The sequence below is a fragment of the Diabrotica virgifera genome, chromosome 1, assembly GCF_917563875.1.
Source record: "Diabrotica virgifera virgifera chromosome 1, PGI_DIABVI_V3a".
In the NCBI taxonomy this organism is placed as follows: domain Eukaryota; kingdom Metazoa; phylum Arthropoda; class Insecta; order Coleoptera; family Chrysomelidae; genus Diabrotica; species Diabrotica virgifera.
The window spans coordinates 279670552-279690248 of record NC_065443.1 but is presented as its reverse complement, the minus strand read 5'-3'; the positions used below and the strand labels follow the sequence as shown (position 1 = coordinate 279690248).

At 33.9% G+C, this 19697-nt stretch overlaps 1 protein-coding gene and 1 long non-coding RNA gene across 2 annotated transcripts in view; one reads left to right on the top strand and one right to left on the bottom strand.

The window, feature by feature from the left end:
• Nucleotides 1-19697, bottom strand: part of LOC126879108 (cadherin-23) — a 178540-nt gene that overhangs the window by 31987 nt on the left and 126856 nt on the right. Inside the window, exons 9-13 of the mRNA XM_050642054.1 lie at nt 16871-17148; nt 16289-16599; nt 10942-11256; nt 10601-10874; nt 10283-10551 (exon numbers count right to left, since the gene is read on the bottom strand). Of these exons, the coding sequence (XP_050498011.1) occupies nt 10283-10551; nt 10601-10874; nt 10942-11256; nt 16289-16599; nt 16871-17148 (1447 nt within the window). The remainder of the gene's footprint in view (nt 1-10282; nt 10552-10600; nt 10875-10941; nt 11257-16288; nt 16600-16870; nt 17149-19697) is intronic.
• Nucleotides 887-3479, top strand: LOC126879109 (uncharacterized). The gene is made up of 3 exons (XR_007695977.1): nt 887-1301; nt 1353-1655; nt 2474-3479. It is a non-coding gene; the product is annotated as an uncharacterized LOC126879109 (long non-coding RNA).

Here is a 19697-nt window from a genome sequence, read left to right as displayed (position 1 = left end):
AAAATTGGGTACCTAGCAACCTCCTCTTATTTCGTAACATAAACAAAGGACTATCATTATCTAAAAATTTAACTTTTACTGGCCTAGGCTTATTATTGCTAACTTTTCCAATTCTAAAAACGGACGCATATGAAGGATTTCGCGGTTTTATTGTATCTATAATCGTGGAAACTGTGGATACATCCTCCGCCTCCCTATCATCACTTTCTGGTTCTGGTAGATTATACAAAATTAGGTTAAACGATTTCTGATGACGAGCAATTGATTCCTGAACACAGTCCTCGAACTCCATTGGGCTAGTTCTCGAAGACTGTTCCAAAACCTCAAGACGCTCCTCAATCGATGCAAATCTATCTGACAACTTAGAAATTAGATCAGTCAATTTATTGAACTTATCTTCGAATGTACAGCAACCGTTACAGACGGTTCTTAGTGACTTTGATTTTGCCCTAGTTATTCTTATAACCTCCTCCTGTGCAATATCTAGACATTGAATATGAATCGGTAAATTGCACGACATACAATTAAGCGTATTCTTATTGTCAACAATCGACAACTTACAATTTGGACATTTGTTCATCTTTATTGGGATTCTGAAACTTGACTGGCCTAATATGTGATTACTGGTAATGACTTCTAAAATTCCGGTTCTATAAGGTACAGGCACAGTTTTTTTGCTTATACGAATCAGTTAGTTCACTCTAGTTTTTATGCGGTTCCTGCGCGTGCAGAAACTCCTAGCAGACTGCGCAGTAGACTAGGTGAAAATTGTTGCTGTTGCAAGATTTAAAATATTCCGATAAAAAATATTCCAAAATTATAATAAAATAATTATGATTATCGATTTTTTTCAAAAATCTGAAAATTAAATTCATAAATGGTAAAATCCTTTACGTACACACTTGTATAAAATTTGAAAAATAATATTTTCTAATTATTGATTGAATGTATTCAAACAATTAATCACAAGTAACTATCTAAATTGGTGACATTTGGCAACAGTGAGTAGATCTGGTTTATTTAAATAGTATGTTTATTCCAAACATAACCTTATAAACAAACAGTTGTTTATTTTAGAGTTATTTATTATTGTTTTCTCATATTTTGCAATTGTTAAGTTGGTTTACTTCGAATTTAATATGCATTACTGTGGTATTTCTCCAGTTTTCTAAGAAGGTTGGTGATTTTGAATTGGGATTATGATGAATTTAACCCAAAGGCAATGTGTGTTTATTTATGTGGCAAAATTCCAGGCACCATAAAAATTTGAGTTTCTTCCTGTTGCCCATGGATGAAAATCGGTAAGAACGTAAATTCTATTTAATATCATTTTTGACCTGCTGTCGTTTTAGGTTTGCAGAATGAAAAGAAATTGTTCAATGTGATAAACTTTCTATGAACAGTCCTCAATATTGTTACATTAACTTTTAAATATGCACTTTACATCTTGAGGAGCAGGCCTTTGCAGAAATACTGAAAAAACGCAAAATAAAATAAACGAAATATGTCTTGAGATTAAACATTCAAGTTGAAGGTGTGTTCTTTCTTCCTTAAACTGGAATGATAATTTTGTAATTCTTTAGGCACATCTATTGAGAAGTTACAACCAGTGGCAAAGTGCCTTAAGGGAATCTATGACATATATATAATTGAAGGTATGAGTATATGTTTCAAATTAATTGTTGGATGATTCTGAGAAAGTGTAAATTTTTTTCATGAATTTGGTACATAACTGTCTTTATCTAAACTCTAAAAACCATTGACATCTGTTTTGAAAAACCATGTTCCTAGAAACCATTGATAACAAATATAGACGGTTACCTCTGCATTTGTTGTATCATCTTACTACCCTATCCATAGTGAGTCTAATTTTTAAATCTATACCTAATAATTGTTTACGTGCTGGTTTCATAAAGATGCTTCAAAAATCTATACCTATGGGTCTTACTAGGCAGCACAGCCATGCCTTTAATAGCTTTTCCAATTATATTTTCAATATGCTTATTCTAGTTAAGATTGCGGGATAAAAAGACCACTAAATATTTGAGTTCATTTTTAGGTATCAGCATTGGCTCTACAGCCCATGGTGGGTCTTGGCCTGTTCCAGAATCAGCTTCCACTCTTTCCTATCCTTTGCTTGGCTTTCCAATTTCTCACTCGAGCATGAATTTTTGGTATATATGGGATTATATTGTGATAACGACCAGATCTATGAAAGAATAGTATGTTGTTAAAGAAGATTGTGGTGACACTATCTATGAATATCTGATAATATTGGTTAATGTGAATGGAGTCCAAAATGGGGTTTAGGCTGTTATATAAAAAACTAGGTCATTAGCATATGGAAGTAGGGCGACATTATCTGGTATTAAATTATGTGAATGAGGAGAATTAAACCTAAAAACTCTATTTATTCTGCTAATCAATATGATTTTGATATATTTTAATATAAAACATATGTTATTCTTTCTAGGGACATCTCCTCTGAAGGAATTACAATTATTTGCCAGTATGTCAAATGAATTTTCAACATCAGTCATACTTTCATGAATTTATTGATGAAAATAAAACTAGGTACATGATTTATTTACTTCCAAGGGATTCTAAGATACCATGTGTAAAAAGTCCAATATGCAGTGATGAGCATGCTAATAACTGGCAAAATATGGGATATAACGCCAAAGATGGGAAACATGGGATGCATTCTGAAGTAAAAAGAGATGAAACTGAGAGAAATTATCGATATAAACATATAAATTAACATTACATTACATAGTTTCCCACCTTGAGACGTATCAGATGAGTATGAGAACTGTCACTGTGACAGAGAATTTTATAAAATACTCCTGTCACAAAGGTGGGAAACTATGTAATGTTATCGTCGGCTAAGAGTGTTAACCTGCCAACTCCATTTTTCACTGTGAGTGATATTGGGGTAGTTTCTAGGTCTGTGTACCTTCATACCATGTCCCACAAGCCCGCTGGTTCCACTGTAGTTTAGAGATAGCTATTTCTAAACTACATTGGTGTCGGCGGGTTTGTGGGGTGGTGTATGAAAATACACAGACCCAGAAACTAGCCCAATATCACTCAAAGTGAAAAATGGAGTTAGCAGGTTAAAACTCTTATCCAAGGTTATGTTAATTTATTCGTTTATAACGATAAGTTCCACTTCTACCAGTTTCATCTCTTTTTATCTCACAAGTTAATATGTTTTCCATCTTTTGCGTTATTTTGCCGGTTATTAGTGTGAGTGCTCATTACTGTATATTTACGATTCTGTGATTTCTCAATATAATGCTGAGTAGGTATAGATGAGCATCTACAACCCTTTCAAAACAGAAATTTATAAGTTCATTTTATGTACCTATTAAACTTTATTTTAAGGATGAATTTGAAATGCTTGTAGGGAATATATCTGTAAAAATAAAATTGGTATTATAAAATTGAAATTCTCAAAATATAATTTATAATTCGAATGTATTATTATTTTTTTCCTCTATAGAAAAGTCCTCTTATTAGTTTTCTCATTAGCCCTTTTGACAAGACATCTTACTTACGCCAGTACTTACTTAATTACTTATTCCTCTTCACTCCATGCGGAGCATAGGGCGTCAACTGTCTGCCTCCATTCTGTCTTATCCTTTGTACTGATCTTTATTTCTGTCCAGGTTTTCCCAATAGGGCTTTTCATTCACAGTCATTTGTTTCGAGCTTCTGTCATATGTCGTATAATCCGTGTATATTCATAGATATAACAGAATAGATTAGGCCAGTTCGAAAAATAGCGTAACGCGGAACAGTTTGGGTCGGTGGTCTATCTTTCTCTCTCTACTGGCGCTCAGCTCTCTCTCTCTAGCATATGATGGCTGCCGCCTCTGTGTAACTGTCGTTCCATTACTCCCACCTCTTGGTAGATACGCTCACACTCGCACGACAGACAAAGATAGCTAGACCACCGTACTTGATATCAGCGTTACTCCCCGATGCATTGAGTGGCATATGACTAGCCTGATCTATTGTTGACATATCTCTGTGTATATTAGTATTATACACAGATTATACAACATATGACAGCAGCTCGAAGCAAATGACAATCAATGGAAAGCCCTATAGCATTAATTTCTTTTTCAACACTTCTTTTCCACATTTCTACGGGTCTACCTGGTCTTCTCTTTCCATGTGGTGTATATTCTAGGGCTTGCCTCGCTATGTCTGTGTCAGGTCTCCTTAGTGTGTGCTCCATCCAACTCCATTTCCTTTTGCATATTATCTTAGATATACATAGGTTTCTGGTTAGTTCTTGTCCATAGCTCTTGGTTTGATATACGGTTTCGCCAGTAAATGTTAAGAATCTTCCTTAGGCATTTATTTATGGATACCTGCATCTGTCTAATACATTTTCTTGACACTTTCCAAGTTTCTGCTCCATATAGTAATACAGTCTTCACGTTGCTGTTGAATAATCTTTCGGTTTTAATTGTCATCTGATGTGAAGACCACATTTTCCTTAGCATATTGAATGCGTTTGTAGCGTAGACGCCAGTATTGTACTATTTATTTCTGTACTAAGACAAACCACAGAAAAGGCCATCGAGTACAATAAACCAGCATATCTATGTTTTACCTGACAAAGGCTTTCGATCGCATTCAATTCGAAGACGTCTTACACTTACTGTATAAAAGAGACATGCCAATCAATATTATACGAACCATCGAAAACATCTATTTCCATAATCGAATACAGGCAAAGATAAATGGAAAACTAACACAGTTTATACCAGTACAAAGCCCAGTCAGACAAGGGAACCCGTTAAGCCCACTGCTCTTTAATGTATCTAATAATGGACGAAATAATAGAAGCAGTATGTAAAGATCATGGTTACAGAATGGGGAACAAAAAACTCCAAATATTAGGTTATGCAAACGACGCCGCATTAATCGCCAAGACAGAAGACAATCTCCAAAGATTAACACACATCTTCAATACAACAGCCAAGAAATACAATATCAATATGATAATATCAGCAGAAAAAACACATGTATGACATCTAAATACCCACTACGAGGTAAAATCGAAATTGGTGGGAAAATATTAAAGCAGGAAGTAAGGTTTAGATATCTGGGAATAGATATACCCAGTTACGGAGATGTTGAAGAGGAAGCACGACAACAAAGTTTAAAAGCAAGTAAAGCGGTGGGATCTCTTAATGACACAATCTGGAAAAACGTACACCTAAGACAAGACACAAAAGCAAGAATCTATAAGCTTGGATCCGACACCTCATTTGTCATTCTATCTGGTTTAATGACTGAGGAGTTGTGTTTACGGACAGACGGACGTATATAATTCAACGCTTTCACATTTTTTTCAAAACTGAGTGAAAACAATATTTCTTTAGAAATCCATAAATATATTCGCTAATAATGAAACTAATTTGCAGTGGTTATAGCCAACCTTCATTAGTGGAGTAGGCATTAGAAGAAGAAGACCAATGAAGATAAAGTAGAGCCCATTGTTAGACCAAAATTTTGTTTATATAGAAAAAATTATTTAGTTGAAAATAGTAGGTACATAATCTCAATGAATCCATTAAAGCTGATACATTTAGTCTTCAGAACAACAATAATAATTATTTATGAAACTATCGATAAATTGTCAAGAGCTTCGTAAACGTTAATTTTGTAGAAAAGTATTCATTATTTCGAAAAATCTATTTCAAATTTGTCCTATTTATTTTCGAGCAGTGTATCAACAATAATGTTGAGCAGTATAACACACGCTGTTATGCGCTTGCGTCCGGCTGCAAGGTCTCGATGCGCAGTGGGAAAAATGGAACATTTTTTCATTACGTACTTCACGGCAAGTGACTATACTGTTTGTTGTATAAACCTATATACTGTGGTACAGGTACAAGTACGACTTTAGCAGATAATTATTGTTTTTATAATAATATCACTTGATACTTATATGTACAGTCGTAAATAATTGAAGAAACCACAATAAATATACTTGGGATGAACTCACCCTTTTACTGTAATATGCGTTTCTTATCACTTATTACTTTTGATTACTCCAATATTAATTTTAATTGAAAAAAACCACTCTTTTTACGAGAATTATACACAGCGATATAAATACGTTCAATCGCTTTAACGACCTTTTAACGACCTTCATTTGGGAGAGAATGCGACAAAGGCCACCATTTATAACGCTTAACGTGTAATCGAGAAACATTACATTCAACTTCATACATTTAATATATCAAAAACTTAAAAAAACTCCTGATACAAGAATAAAAAACCGCTAAACGCCGTAAAAATGAGTGTTGCATACAATATTCCAGCTACAAAAGAGTATTTAGAGTAAATTGAGTAAAAAGAGTAAACACAAAAATGTATTTTCATTTTGATGGACAATAAAATTCTAGTTTTATTTTGAAAGATTTTTTCCATAATACTTATTTGATAAATTTGAAGGTAAAAGCGCCACAAAAGAGCCTCATAAATGCAAACTGCATCAAAGTCACTCTTTTGTCGAGCGTTTTACTTCAAATTTAACAAATATTATGGAAAAAATCTTTCAAAATAAAACTATAATTTTATTTTCCATCAAAATGAAAATACATTTTCGCGCCATACGCCACGTAATATTCATATTAGCTCTTTTGTAGCTGGAACATTGTATGCGCCACTCATTTTTACGGCGTTTATCGGTTTGTTTATTCTTGTTTAATATACAATGCAGGGAAATATTATTTGGACACGTAGTAAGGGGAGACCGGTATAATATTCTTCAACTTATTATGATGGGTAAAATCGAAGGACGCAGAGGAATTGGTAGAAAGCAGGCCTCTTGGTTGAAGAATATCCGGGAGTGGACAGGAATAAAGAAAGCAGAACACCTATTTAGAATAGCTCGAGACAGAGACAGTTTCGCCATGTTAATCGCCAACGTCAAGAGTCAAGGGGACTTGATAGGGCACGTTAAGAGGATCGGTACACGTATTTTCTGCTGCAATGCTGTTCAAATGGGGATTCATTTTTTTCGAATCCTGAGAAAACTAATAAGTATTTTTGAAAAATTTAAACGCAGAATGAAAGATCACGTTATTAGCGAGGGCCGAAAGTCCCTGAGAACTTCTATAATGTTTATTTTAATAAGTTACAGGGGTGAAAAACTAAGAGAAAATTTAGTGTGATTTTTAATTTCAAATATATCATTCAAAATAAACTTTTTATTTATTTTAAGGGACTTTCGGCCCTCGGTAATAATTTAGTCTTTCATTCTGCGTTTAAATTTTTCAAAAATATTAATTGGTTTTTTCAGGATTCGAAAAAAATAAACACAATGCCGTGGTGATATTTTCCAAATCTATCTTTGTCTTACAACGCACTCAGCCGAATATAATATTGTCAGCTGTCAGCATATTTATTGTCAGTCAGACACTGACAATCAGTGACAATTTTAAATATCTGACATTGTATCGGGAAAATGTTGAGTTATTGATTAAATATTATTGAAATATAGTGTATTTGATAAATAATTGATTTAAGACGTGAACTTAATAAAAAGTTATTTATTGTGTATTATTTGTGGAAGATCCAAGCAGAGAATACATCAGGATAATATATTCTGTGATCCAAGTATTTTGTTGTTAAAGATGTTCAAAATTGTAAGCGTTCCATAACAATATATTATTAAAAAATCACTTGTAACACTTTTCCTCTTTTCTCGATTGAGTATTAGTCTTTGTTGTACAAATAAATTATTACAATCACTGAATACATAGTTAGTAAAAAAATTATCACATTTATTAACTGAATTAATAATTTCCAATTATAAAAATAACAGTTATCCAAGAACATTCAAAACCCATCTCTTTAAATTAATGATGACATTTTCAAGTAGAATGACATTCTAGTAATGTTTACATATCCATACCAGTGTGAATTTTACTACACGTAATTTGCCGTGTAAAGACAGAAAAACTAGGGATACACGTAAAATATTTGCGAATTATGTACCCATAGCCTTAAGAAGAAAGAAATAATAATAATTATTTATAGTATTTTAGCGAGTACACGTCTGCTATATTTCTCTTTTCTTTCTTGTATATTCGAATACCAAGTCAGGCTCTTGGTTCCAATGTATAGGTCTTTAGACCGAAATCATCGATTCCTTTGTTTGTTATTAGGAAATTGTTAGAGATAGGGCCATCTTTGGTAGGGATATAAATAGGCGTTTGCAGTTCTTCATGACAAGGGAACTCTAACCGCTGTTAAAATTGCCGATAAGGTCCATTTAATATAGATGTAAGAACTGTTGTGATAACCAAGAATATTAATTTAATCTTGGTGACACAACACTCAGGTTTGGAGGGGTTTGGATGAATATTTATATATGTCCATTTATATTTATAGGGAACTATTAAGCAGGTTCCTAGACTTTTGGACTGGTAGTGAAGATATGTGACAGATCAGGGCTTCTCAAGAGTCTCATTGAGCACACTACATCAGACTTAAACGGTAGTTACATCTACTTGGATTAGCAAATAATCCATCCATAGTATCGCCTATACGATGGGGAGGACGAAACGCCATCACAAGTCCTTTTTCAGTACCCAGAATTAGCCCGTTAGAAGTGGCAAGTCTATAAATCGGAATTTGTCCAGCCGAACTAGATCACAGTGATCGTGTTAAGGCATATGAGACAGAATAGGGCTTTTCAAGAGTATCATAGAGCAAACGACAGCAGTCTTGAATGGTGCTTACATCTACATGGATTAGTAAATAATCCATGGTATCACCTATGTGATGAGAAGGAATAAACGTCCTCACAAGTCCTCTTTCAGTACCAGCTTTAGATTGTCAAAAGTGGCAAATCTATAAATCGGTATTTATCCAGCCAAATTAGATCACAGTGATCCTGTTGAGGAAGCTTGTGGCTTCCTGTGACCATACAAGTCTTTTTAAAGCATCAGGTTCACAGGGTAGTTGCGAGGACTTAAATCTGAGTGTAGATTACAAATGCACTGGTGATTGGGCTATAACTATGCTATAGTCCGTACATTATGGTAGGGGAGCCCCAGCCATTTTGCAGTTATTCGAGCGCGTGAGATTATCATATGGGGAGAAACCTGGTACCCTACAGATGTACCTCTACCATATATTGGCTCTTAACACAGGGGAGTTCGTTAAGGGGGACCCGAAAAAAAATCTATCCTTAAAAAAACTCGAAATTGTCAGATTAAGATAAGGTAAGTTAAGTAGGTACATGCAAAAGAGTGTATATTTAAAAAATCTGAGGATTGGAGCCAGGCGTAAGGAAATTGATGAGTCCCAAAGTTTCACAAGAAAAAAGCGAATATTTCGCGAAATGAATGACAGATCGAAAAACTAAAAATATATGCTCAATATTTTTTAAAAATCTATCGAATGATACCAAACACGATTTACCACGGAGAGGGATGGGGGGTAAATTTAATATTTTAAATACGAATCCCGCGATATTTCGCGAAATGAACATCATATCGAAAAACTGTAAAATACACTTATTCAATATTTTTGAAAAATCTATCGAATAGCACCAATCACAACCCCCCCACGGAGGTGGGGTGGGGGGTTACTTTAAAATCTTAAATAGGAGCCCCATTTTTTATTGCAGATTTAGATTCCTTACGTAAAAATAAGTAGGTAACTTTTATTCGAAACATTTTTTCGGATTATGGATAGATGGCGTTATAATCGGAAAAAAGATTGTTGGAAATGGAAAACTAAATTAAAAAATGGCAAGCGCCCACTAAAATGGACAACTTTACTTAACTTTTTTTGGTTTTAGGACCTACTCTTCACAACCCAATAGGTCCCCATAACGCTTGAGTGACTGCACATTTAGCATACTTTGCTCCACTACTATTAGGGCTCATATTATGAACCTCATTTAGGTGGTCCAAGCATCGTACGCACTTACTAATTGGTCCTACCTTCATATGCCATACAATGTCTTTTAGGACCAAAATCATCGCATCCTTAGTCCTTATTATTAGGAAATAGTTGATAGGAGCATCTTTGGTAGGGACATCAGTATCTATTATACAGGCAAGAGGGCTCTGACGACCGTTAAAATGACCAATAAGGTCAATTTAATATGGGTGCTAGAACTGTTGTGATGACCAAGAATATCAATTTAATCTGACTAATACAACACTCAGGTTTGGAAGGAACTGTACGGGTTGATATCTATGTCTATGTTAATGTCTATAATCTACGTTTTACTTACTGTCAGATTCATCCACTGATGTATTTCATGATCGATTTTGTTAGCCACTACAATATTACCATCATCTGGATTTAAATGGACGAGACTTGTTAACTCCACTGGTCCTTCCAAAGAGTAAGTTATAGTCTTATTCTTGTCGATATCATCGGCGGTAACACTTCCAATAGCTGTCCCATGCTTGCTGTTTTCAGCAATACTAAATTTGTATAAGGATTTTCTAAATTTCGGTGAATTGTCATTCACATCTAGGATGTCGATTACAATTTTTGCTAAAACAAATTTATTATTAATCATTAATGCATGTATAACCTATCTTACCATGTGCCACTTGTGGTCCTGTTTCTGAATTGATATCTTCGACAGTTAGTCCCAACTGAAATTGCTCAACAATTTCCCGATCTAATGTTTTAGCTATGGACAATACTCCTGTTCTTGGTTCTAGATGAAAGGCTCCAGAACAGTCATACTCTTGTGTTTTTAGCAGAACCCTTCTTTCATTCATTGCTTGGCAGGCAGAGTCGTCTATTTTGTAGACCAGCGTTGCTGTTGAATCTGGATCATTAGCAGATAAGTTAGCAATAATTTTTCCTACCTAAAAATATAATATAGAAATATAATAATTATAAGATATTTATACTAGACTCTCTTGATTTACTTACTGGTGTGTTCTCAAATACAGCTATATTTCCTGGATCATCAAACACTGGTGCCTTATTATTAACATCTATAATGTTAATAACTACTTCAGCTAATGCTTGCAACTGGGCATCCCCTGGCGCTCCATCTATAGCAAGAACCTTCAAAGGGTAAACCATTTTTCTCGGTTGTGTCAGATCTGGGTCCAATGAAGCTCCTCTGGCTACTCTGACGATTCCAGTTTCGGTTTCTATGGTAAACTTATCTGCAGCACCGTGCTGAATTCTGTAGACGATTTGGTTGTTGGGGAAAGATCCGTCGAAGTCGTAGGCCTTCACCTACAAAGATTATTTTGATTTGGGAAATTATCTACAAAATTATTGTTGATCGCTTTGATATATTTTGTCATGAATTAGGTTAACTTATAGACTCATTTTTCTTGCTCTTTGAACTATGGATTTTTTTGGAAAATGATACTCAATTGTTTCTTTCATTTTTTCTTATTTATATTTTATTTTTTGCTTTCATTTCCTCTTCTACTCATATATTATAAGAGATATTTTACTCATATATCGGAGACGACATAAGAACAAATATTACAATAAATGCAGGGAGATTAACTACGAGATAAGAAAGATTATAACGCAAGCAAAAGAGAAACACTTTGAAAAGACATAAAAAGAGATCGAGGACCTTCAAAAGAGACACGATCTATTTAATCTACACAAGAAAGTCAAAGAAATGGCAGGATTAAGAAAACAAAATCTCACTGGTGCACTTCTAGTCCAAGTAATGAAGCTAAATAGGACAAAACCTCGCAATTTTTACAGAATGGGTCGATTTACTTGAAAATTTAAGAATAAGTAGTGAATAGTCCAAGGATCAAAATCTATATGATGCAGAAAGGCGCTTTAACCATGGGGTGGTTACCACCCAATCTTGAGGGTGGATATTTTTTATTATATTTTGACCGCAAATGTTGGTAAAAACATTCATTCTAAGCAAAAAACGTTCTATACATTTTTTTGATAAAATTAATAGTTTTAGATTTATTCGCTATCGAAAGTGTTAGTTTTATATCGAAAAAATCAATGTTTTTAATAGGTTTTCTGCTAATAACTTCAAAAGTTTTCGTTTTATCAAAACAACTTCACTTAACAAAAATGTACCTTTTAAAAAATAAACAAAACCGTTTTCTTAAATTTTCTTTAAGACTAATAGTAATCGAGCTACACTTTATTATAATATGTTAGCTCTCCTTTGTCAAATGCTAAATATTGTAGTTTCAAAGTCAAATGACTGGAAAACTATGCAAGTCCCAAGAACCTGGTTTGCAAAAATTTTTTTTACGTCAAAAATTGGGTGAGCTATTGACAATTAAAACTTGTAATAACATGCAAAAACCTTCTTTACCAACCCTTTCAAACCCTTTCACAGTTACCTCTTTTTGCGACTGAGAATTTTAAAAATATTTAATATTAATAGGCTTATAGATCTTGTAAAAACCTACAAAATTCTTTTTTACCAAACTTTCTAGGATAAAAATAAAAAAGTTACGGTTAAAAATCAATATATATATTTTTTTGACAAAAAAAGGAGAAATCCAATTGGAAGCATAATAATGTAAGTTAGCGATGTTTTTAGTCATTGGCCTTATTCATTCTTCTTTGTTTATGTATTATTAATAGATGCTAGAAGTTCGACTGGCTTAGACTGATTAGTTTTTAAAAACCCGGAGTTAAAAGCGAATAACGAATTTGTGTAGTTTGATAAAAAATACCATTTTCTTCAGAATAGAAAGATTAGCATCAGAGATTCGAAGAAATGTTTAAATATGAAATTTAGGGCAGTCAATGAGGGTATGTGGCTCCGAATTCTATCCTACTATATCGATTTACGTGATATTTTCACAGTACGTAGGGAATAGCCCAAAAAACAAAGTCTACCCTATGCCGATGTGTGCTTTTGTCTTGGGGGCGGTTCCCACCCCTTCTCGGGGTGGAAAATTTTTTGCTTAAATAACTACGGAAGTTGCTAGGGAAGCAAAAACTGTTCTATAATTTTTTTCGAAAACTCAATACTTTTTGAGTTATTTCTGGTTGAAAATTGGCCATTTTCATTGAAACATGAAACATTTCAAACGTTTTTATGCGAATACCTTAAAAACAATGCATCTAACTAAAAAAACTATATAAAACATTTTTGTAGCTTATAAAATAGCAAAGAGATTCTTTACTTTATGAATCTTGTTTTCTTGGTGCATGCTCGAATCAGTGTATTTAACTTGAAATAACAAAGAAACGATCGATTTTAGGTGTTTAATGCCACCAATAACTTTTGTTGTGCTTGAAAAGACCTTTAAAATAAGCAATATTAAATGTCGATTACATTCAAACTATGCGAGATAAACTGTAAAAAATTTGATGACTAACGTATTTTAAGAAAACAAATGAGAAGTATATTTAACCTCTCATCCACAAGAATTTAAATGCATCGTTTTACTTCTACAATACATTTTACTATAGTGTTCTTTTTATGTTCAAAGAGTTGGGCGGGTTTAAAATGAATGGTTTTTGAAAAAAAAATAAGATCAAATTATTGAGCGCATTTTTAAATTTCCTTAAAAATCTTCCTTTTTCTCCATGTAACTCGAAAATGATAAGAGATGCAAAAAAAGATGCAATACAAAAATGAAGGTTTCTTCTAGATAAACATTTTGATTTTATTTTTTATAACAGTATCTCTTATCATTTTCAAGTTACATGGAGAAAAAGAAGATTTTTAAGAAAATTTTAACAAACCGAGAATAGTGCTCTGAACAACAAATTTGAAGTTGCAGCTAAAGGCTAGTATACATGAAGCCAGTGAGAAACCAAGTAAAGTGGGCATGTTACTCTCACAAGTTACTTGCCTTTTGTAAACGTTTACTTGAGTCATATTTTACTTTCCTTGCCTTAAAATACTGGCTTCATGTTCGAGACCGGCCTTAAGAGTAAGTTTAGCTAGGTGCTACGTTTATTCGACTTTATTTTATGGAATGAAAGCTTGGACTCAAATGTCTTGAATGCGGCATCAATGAAAAAATTTTAATCATTCGAGTTGTGTGGGTGTATAGAAGAATTCTAAAAATATCGTGGACAGAACATATAAAAAACAAAGAGGTTCTGAGAAAGATGAATAAAGAAATGGAAATCTGAAAAAGAAGAAATTGGAATATCTCGGATATAATATATCCGAGATACACATGGAGAGAGATACCTACAACTTGCTCCAACTGATTATGCAGGGAAAAATTCAAGGAAAGAGAAGCATAGAGACACATGAATATCATGACTACGAAATCTGAGAGAATGGTACGGATGTACCGGGTGTCCCAATAAGAATGGCTCTCGGCCATATCTCAGTAACCGTTTATAGTAGAGCTTTGAAATAAAAAAAACAAAAGTTGCCTCAGGAAAAGCCCGGAAATTATTTTCATAATTGTGGGTCCACCGCTAGAGGGCGTAATTGAATATCAAAAATAAAAAAATCTAAATTTTACAAAATTTTCCTAATGAAGGGGCACTGGAAATCCGATTATTGTATTCTTCATCAAATTCTGCGTATATTTGATTTAACAAGTTTATATCTACCTTTGCAAATAAGAGGTGGGGGTGAGTGGGAACCTTGTTATGAAAAAATGGCTGTAAGTCCGGTTCTGCTAAATCAAATTTTGAAAACTGGGTCTTGTTGAAGACAGATCTTTTTCTTCAATGTAAGCGTGATAATTTTGAACCATCCTAATAAGTAATAAGCCAGCTGGGAGGCATTATTTAATTTTTTTCAGAAATCTAGTTTTCTTTGGAAAATATTAAATACAAGTATGCATTTTTAATCTTACTTTATAAAATTAGATTAAATTAGCAATATAATAGCGAAAACCGCATGTCGATATCTTTTTTCTATCTCAAGATATCTCGAGAAACGTGTAAATTTTATACATTACTGTTACTATCACCGGTAAACTAAGTTAATGAAAAGTAGTGTGCTGTGGAAAAAAACAAAATAACATTTTCCAGATGTGAACGTATAAAAATATAATTAATTAAAACAACAATATAAAGAGAAACAATACTATTAAAATTAAATATAACACAGAACAAAAAGAACTACTTAGTGACGACCTAAATATTCAAATTGTTGCCCATCATACACTACTCTAGAATACATTATCCAGAGAATACTAAACGCCATTCAAAGCATATCGAGAGCAGAAATTGAGACTGCTGTTCAATTTACTCTTGAAAGAGTAAATGTTTGCAACGAAAATGATGGGCAAAAATTTGAACGTTTATGTCATCACTAAATAGTTGTTTTTATTTCTTTGTAATAGGGCTTTTCAACGCTTCTCATTTGTTTCGTGCCTCTGTCATATGCCGTATAATCCGTGTATAATATTAATATACGAGATATGAACGAGGCTCGAAACAAATGAGAAGCGTTGAAAAGACCTAATATACGTTGACAGCTGGAAAATGTTTCTTTGTTGTTTCCATAGCACACTATTTTTAATGAATTTCGTTTACCGGTGACAGTAACAGTTATGTTTTTAAATTTACACGTTTTGTAAGATATCTCGAGATATAAAAAAGGTATTAACATGCGGTTTTCGCTATTCTGTTGCTAATTTTGTCTAATTTTGTAATATGGTATTAAAAATGCATGTTTGTATTTAATATTTTCCAAGGAACACTAGATTTCTGAAAAAAATTAAATAACGCCTTCTAGCTGGCATATTACTCAGTAAGTTGGTTCGAAATCATAACTTTTACATTGACGAAAAAGATCTGTCTTCAACAAGACCAAGTTTGCAAAATTTGATTAAGCAGAACCGGACTCACAGCCAGTTTTTCATAACAAGTTTCCCACTCACCCCCACCTCTTATTTCCAAAGGTAGACCTAAACTTGTCAAATCAAATATGCGTAGAATTTGATGAAGAATACAATAATCGGATTTCCAGTGCCCCTTCATTAGGAAAATTTTGTAAAATTTAGATTTTTTAATTTTTGATATTCAATTACGCCCTCTAGCGGTGGTCCCACAATTATGAAAATAATTTCCAGGCTTTTCCTGAGGCAACTTTGGTTATAAAATTTTTTATTTCAAAGCTCTACTATAACGGTTCCTGAGATATGGCCGAGAGCCATTCTTATTGGGACACCCGGTACATCAAATGAACTTTTCAGAGCAGCCGTCTCTAAAGTCCGAATAGCTATGATGATTTCCGACCTCTATCTCGGAGATGGCACTCGAAGTTATTTTTTATTTCATGTTAATCTTTTTACCATTTTATCGTGAAGTTATGTTTGATCTAGTTATTCTTACTTACCTGAAGCAATGAAGTCCCACTGGGAGAACTTTCCGCCACTGATTTATTGTAAAAAGTGTTCTCAAACACCGGAGTATTATCGTTGACATCTTCTACGTAGATCAATAATGGCACGTCACTGAACAAACTGGGGGTTCCCCAATCTCGGGCTCGCACTGTTAAAAATACTGAGTACACGCTACTGGAAAAGGAGTTCTGTAAACTTTCAAAGTCTATGGGGTTTTTAACGCTGATTAATCCTGTAGAGTCGATGGTAAAATTTTCGGCTAAATCACCAAGAAGTTCGTATTCTATTTCGCTGTTTTTTGTACCTAAAAAACAAGGAAGAATATGTATTTTCGGGGAGTATTATCTTCTGCATGATGATATTTTTCAGTCTTTTATATGCTCGTTCTACATAATCTACTGAACACCACAAATTCCCCAGATTTTTGTTCTGCGTTTACCTTTTAGACAGGGAATAAGCTTTCTATCTTTACCATTACCAAGAAGATATACCTTTTACATGATGATACTTTTCAGTTGTTTATATTAATTCTAATCTACTGAACAACATAAAAGGAAAAATAAGACATTTTTTACCATTTAGATCAGCATCTCTTGCTTCAACCTTCAATGGTTGTTCAAAATCCAACTTGTTCTCAAACAATCTGGCTTCGTATTTGCTCTGGAGGAACATGGGAGCGTTATCGTTGATATCTTCGATGTTGATAACTAGTTGGACTGAATTCCGGTTGCCATAGCCCAAATCATCTCTTGCTTCGACTGTCAGAAAATGCCTGGAGATTTGTTCTCTGTCCCAGTTGGGTCCTCCGGCGATCTTTACAGTTATAACTCCAGACGTTGGGTGTAAGTTTAACCTAGAAAAGTATTGAGTAAAATGACTAACATAAAGTTTCTTTTTTTTACAATAGCAAATATATGTACCTAATAATGAAAGAACACTAATATATTGAATGTATAAAGTATAAACGAACTGAATACATACTCTCTAGGAGTTTTTAAAAAATTTACCCAATCATTAATGCCTCCTCAATCAAATATATATGTTACAGTTCAAGTTGATTCTCAGTTAGAGTTGACTCCAACTAGTTGGAGTCAACTCAAACTGAAACGAGCAGTAAATGTTGATTTTAAAAATTTAAATCAACTTTTACTAGTTGGAGTTGACTCTTCCTGGATCGATTCAGTAAATGTTGATTATACGAGAATCTCAAGTGCATTTTTGATGAGTGTGCGTTTCTTTGTTTTGACCGTTTCAACTACTTATTAGTATAGTCTGTAACGTCGCCCCCGTTAGGTAAATTATTCTGATTCGATTTTTTGCACAAACTTACTCAAAGAAATACATCCGTATAACAATCCTTATAACAAATACACAGGGTGTCACGCGGTACCGCGGTCGAAAAATTGTTTAACCAATTTTTGTTAACCAAATTCACAAAAATAATTTTTATCTACTCTATCTCATATTATGTAAAATGTAAAGGTTTTATTGTGTGAAAATTGTAAATATAGATACCAGTAGGTACATAAAGAGTTTAAAGTGTGTCTGAAGTAACAATGTATTTTAAATGGGTTTCACTTTTTCGCACTGTGTTTTAGCACACTTTCATATAATTAAACATCCTTAACTTTCGCCTTCGGGAGGAAATCAGACACGCCCTTATTTTGCAACTGAAATGCTCACAAAACAGCGACCACGGAAGCAAAGATGGATGACAGAGGAAATATTGGATTTAATGGATGAAAGAAGAAAATGCAAACAGCACAAAGCAATGTACAAGGCATTAAATAGAACCATTAAACAAAAAATAAAAATTGCAAAAGAAAAATGGATAACAGAACAATGTGAAGAAATCGAAAACTTATATAAAAAACATGATGACTTCCATCTGTATAAGAAACTCAAAGAATTCACAGGCGCGACATACTCACAAGGACCAAATAATCTAATCAACGCAGAAGGCAAACTGATTTCAAGCCATCAAGAACAAATAAACATGTGGGAAGACTATATAAAGGAACTCTTCTATGACATCAGAGAACCTCCTACATTAAATACCGAAAACGACGAAGGTCTTCCAATACTGAAGTCCGAACTGGAATATGCTCTACGTCAACTAAAAAACAACAAATCTGTAGGAAAAGATGAAATATCAGCTGAGCTATTGAAATTAATCAACGAGGAAAACTTAGACTTTCTTCTTGGACTATTTAATAATGTTTACAATACAGGGACTATCCCTAAAATATGGCTTGGATCAGTCTTCATACCACTGCCTAAAAAGAAGAACGCCAAATTATGCCAGGACTTTCGCCTTATAAGTATATTAAATAACATTCTGAAGCTTTTCTTGCGTATCATACAGAACAGAATATATTATAAAAAAATGTGATGAGGTCACCGGTCAAGAACAATTTGGCTTCAGGAAAGGTATGGGGACACGAGAAGCAATATTCTGTCTTCAAACTCTGGCACAAAGATACAAAGATCAGCAAGCAGACCTTTTTATCTGTTTCATAGATTTTGAGAAAGCGTTCGATAGGGTGAAGCACAAGACCTTGATAGAAAGATTGAACGACATCGGAGTCGACAAAAGAGATTCTAAAATTATAGAGGCTATTTATTGGAATCAGACAGCAATCATAAAGCAATGGTAATACGTCAAGGCCAAATGAAATACAACGAGGTGTTAGACAGGGTTGTGTGCTATCACCCATACTTTTAACGTCTACTCTGAAGTAATATTTGCGGACTCTTTATCGCACCCTTCAGAAGGAATCAGGATAAACGGTCAGAAAGTAAATAACATCCGCTATGCAGATGACACAGTATTAATGACTGATTCGGACCATAGTCTGCAGATACTGTTGGATAGGTTTTACTGAGAGTTGTGAAAAAATGGGAATGAAGATCAATACTGCGAAAACCAAAGTTATAAGAATATCAAGGAACAAAAATTTACCTCTTCCAATAAATATGTGAAACACCAACAGCTTGAATACGTAAGCCAGTAAAAATTTCTTGGTTGCTGGTTCAACAATCAACTTGATTATAAACAAGAAGTCAAGAGCGAGAATAGAGGTAGCTCGACAGGGGTTTATCAAAATGAAAAGCTTATTTTGTAACAGTAGCATTAATATCAGCCTTAGATGTCGTTTTCTGCATTGCTATGTGTGGTCAATACTTTTGTATGGAACGGAGGCCTGGACACAACAAAACACTGATAAACAAGTTGGACGCCTTTGAAATCTGGCTTTATAGAAGAGACTTGAAGCCAGGACTAGGCGCTAGATTTCATGGATTAGAAATATCAGAGAGTGGACCGGCCTTGATTCAACATCTTTGTTTAGAGCCGCATTGGACAGAGACAGATTTGCCAGTGTAGTCGCTAACCTCCACTAA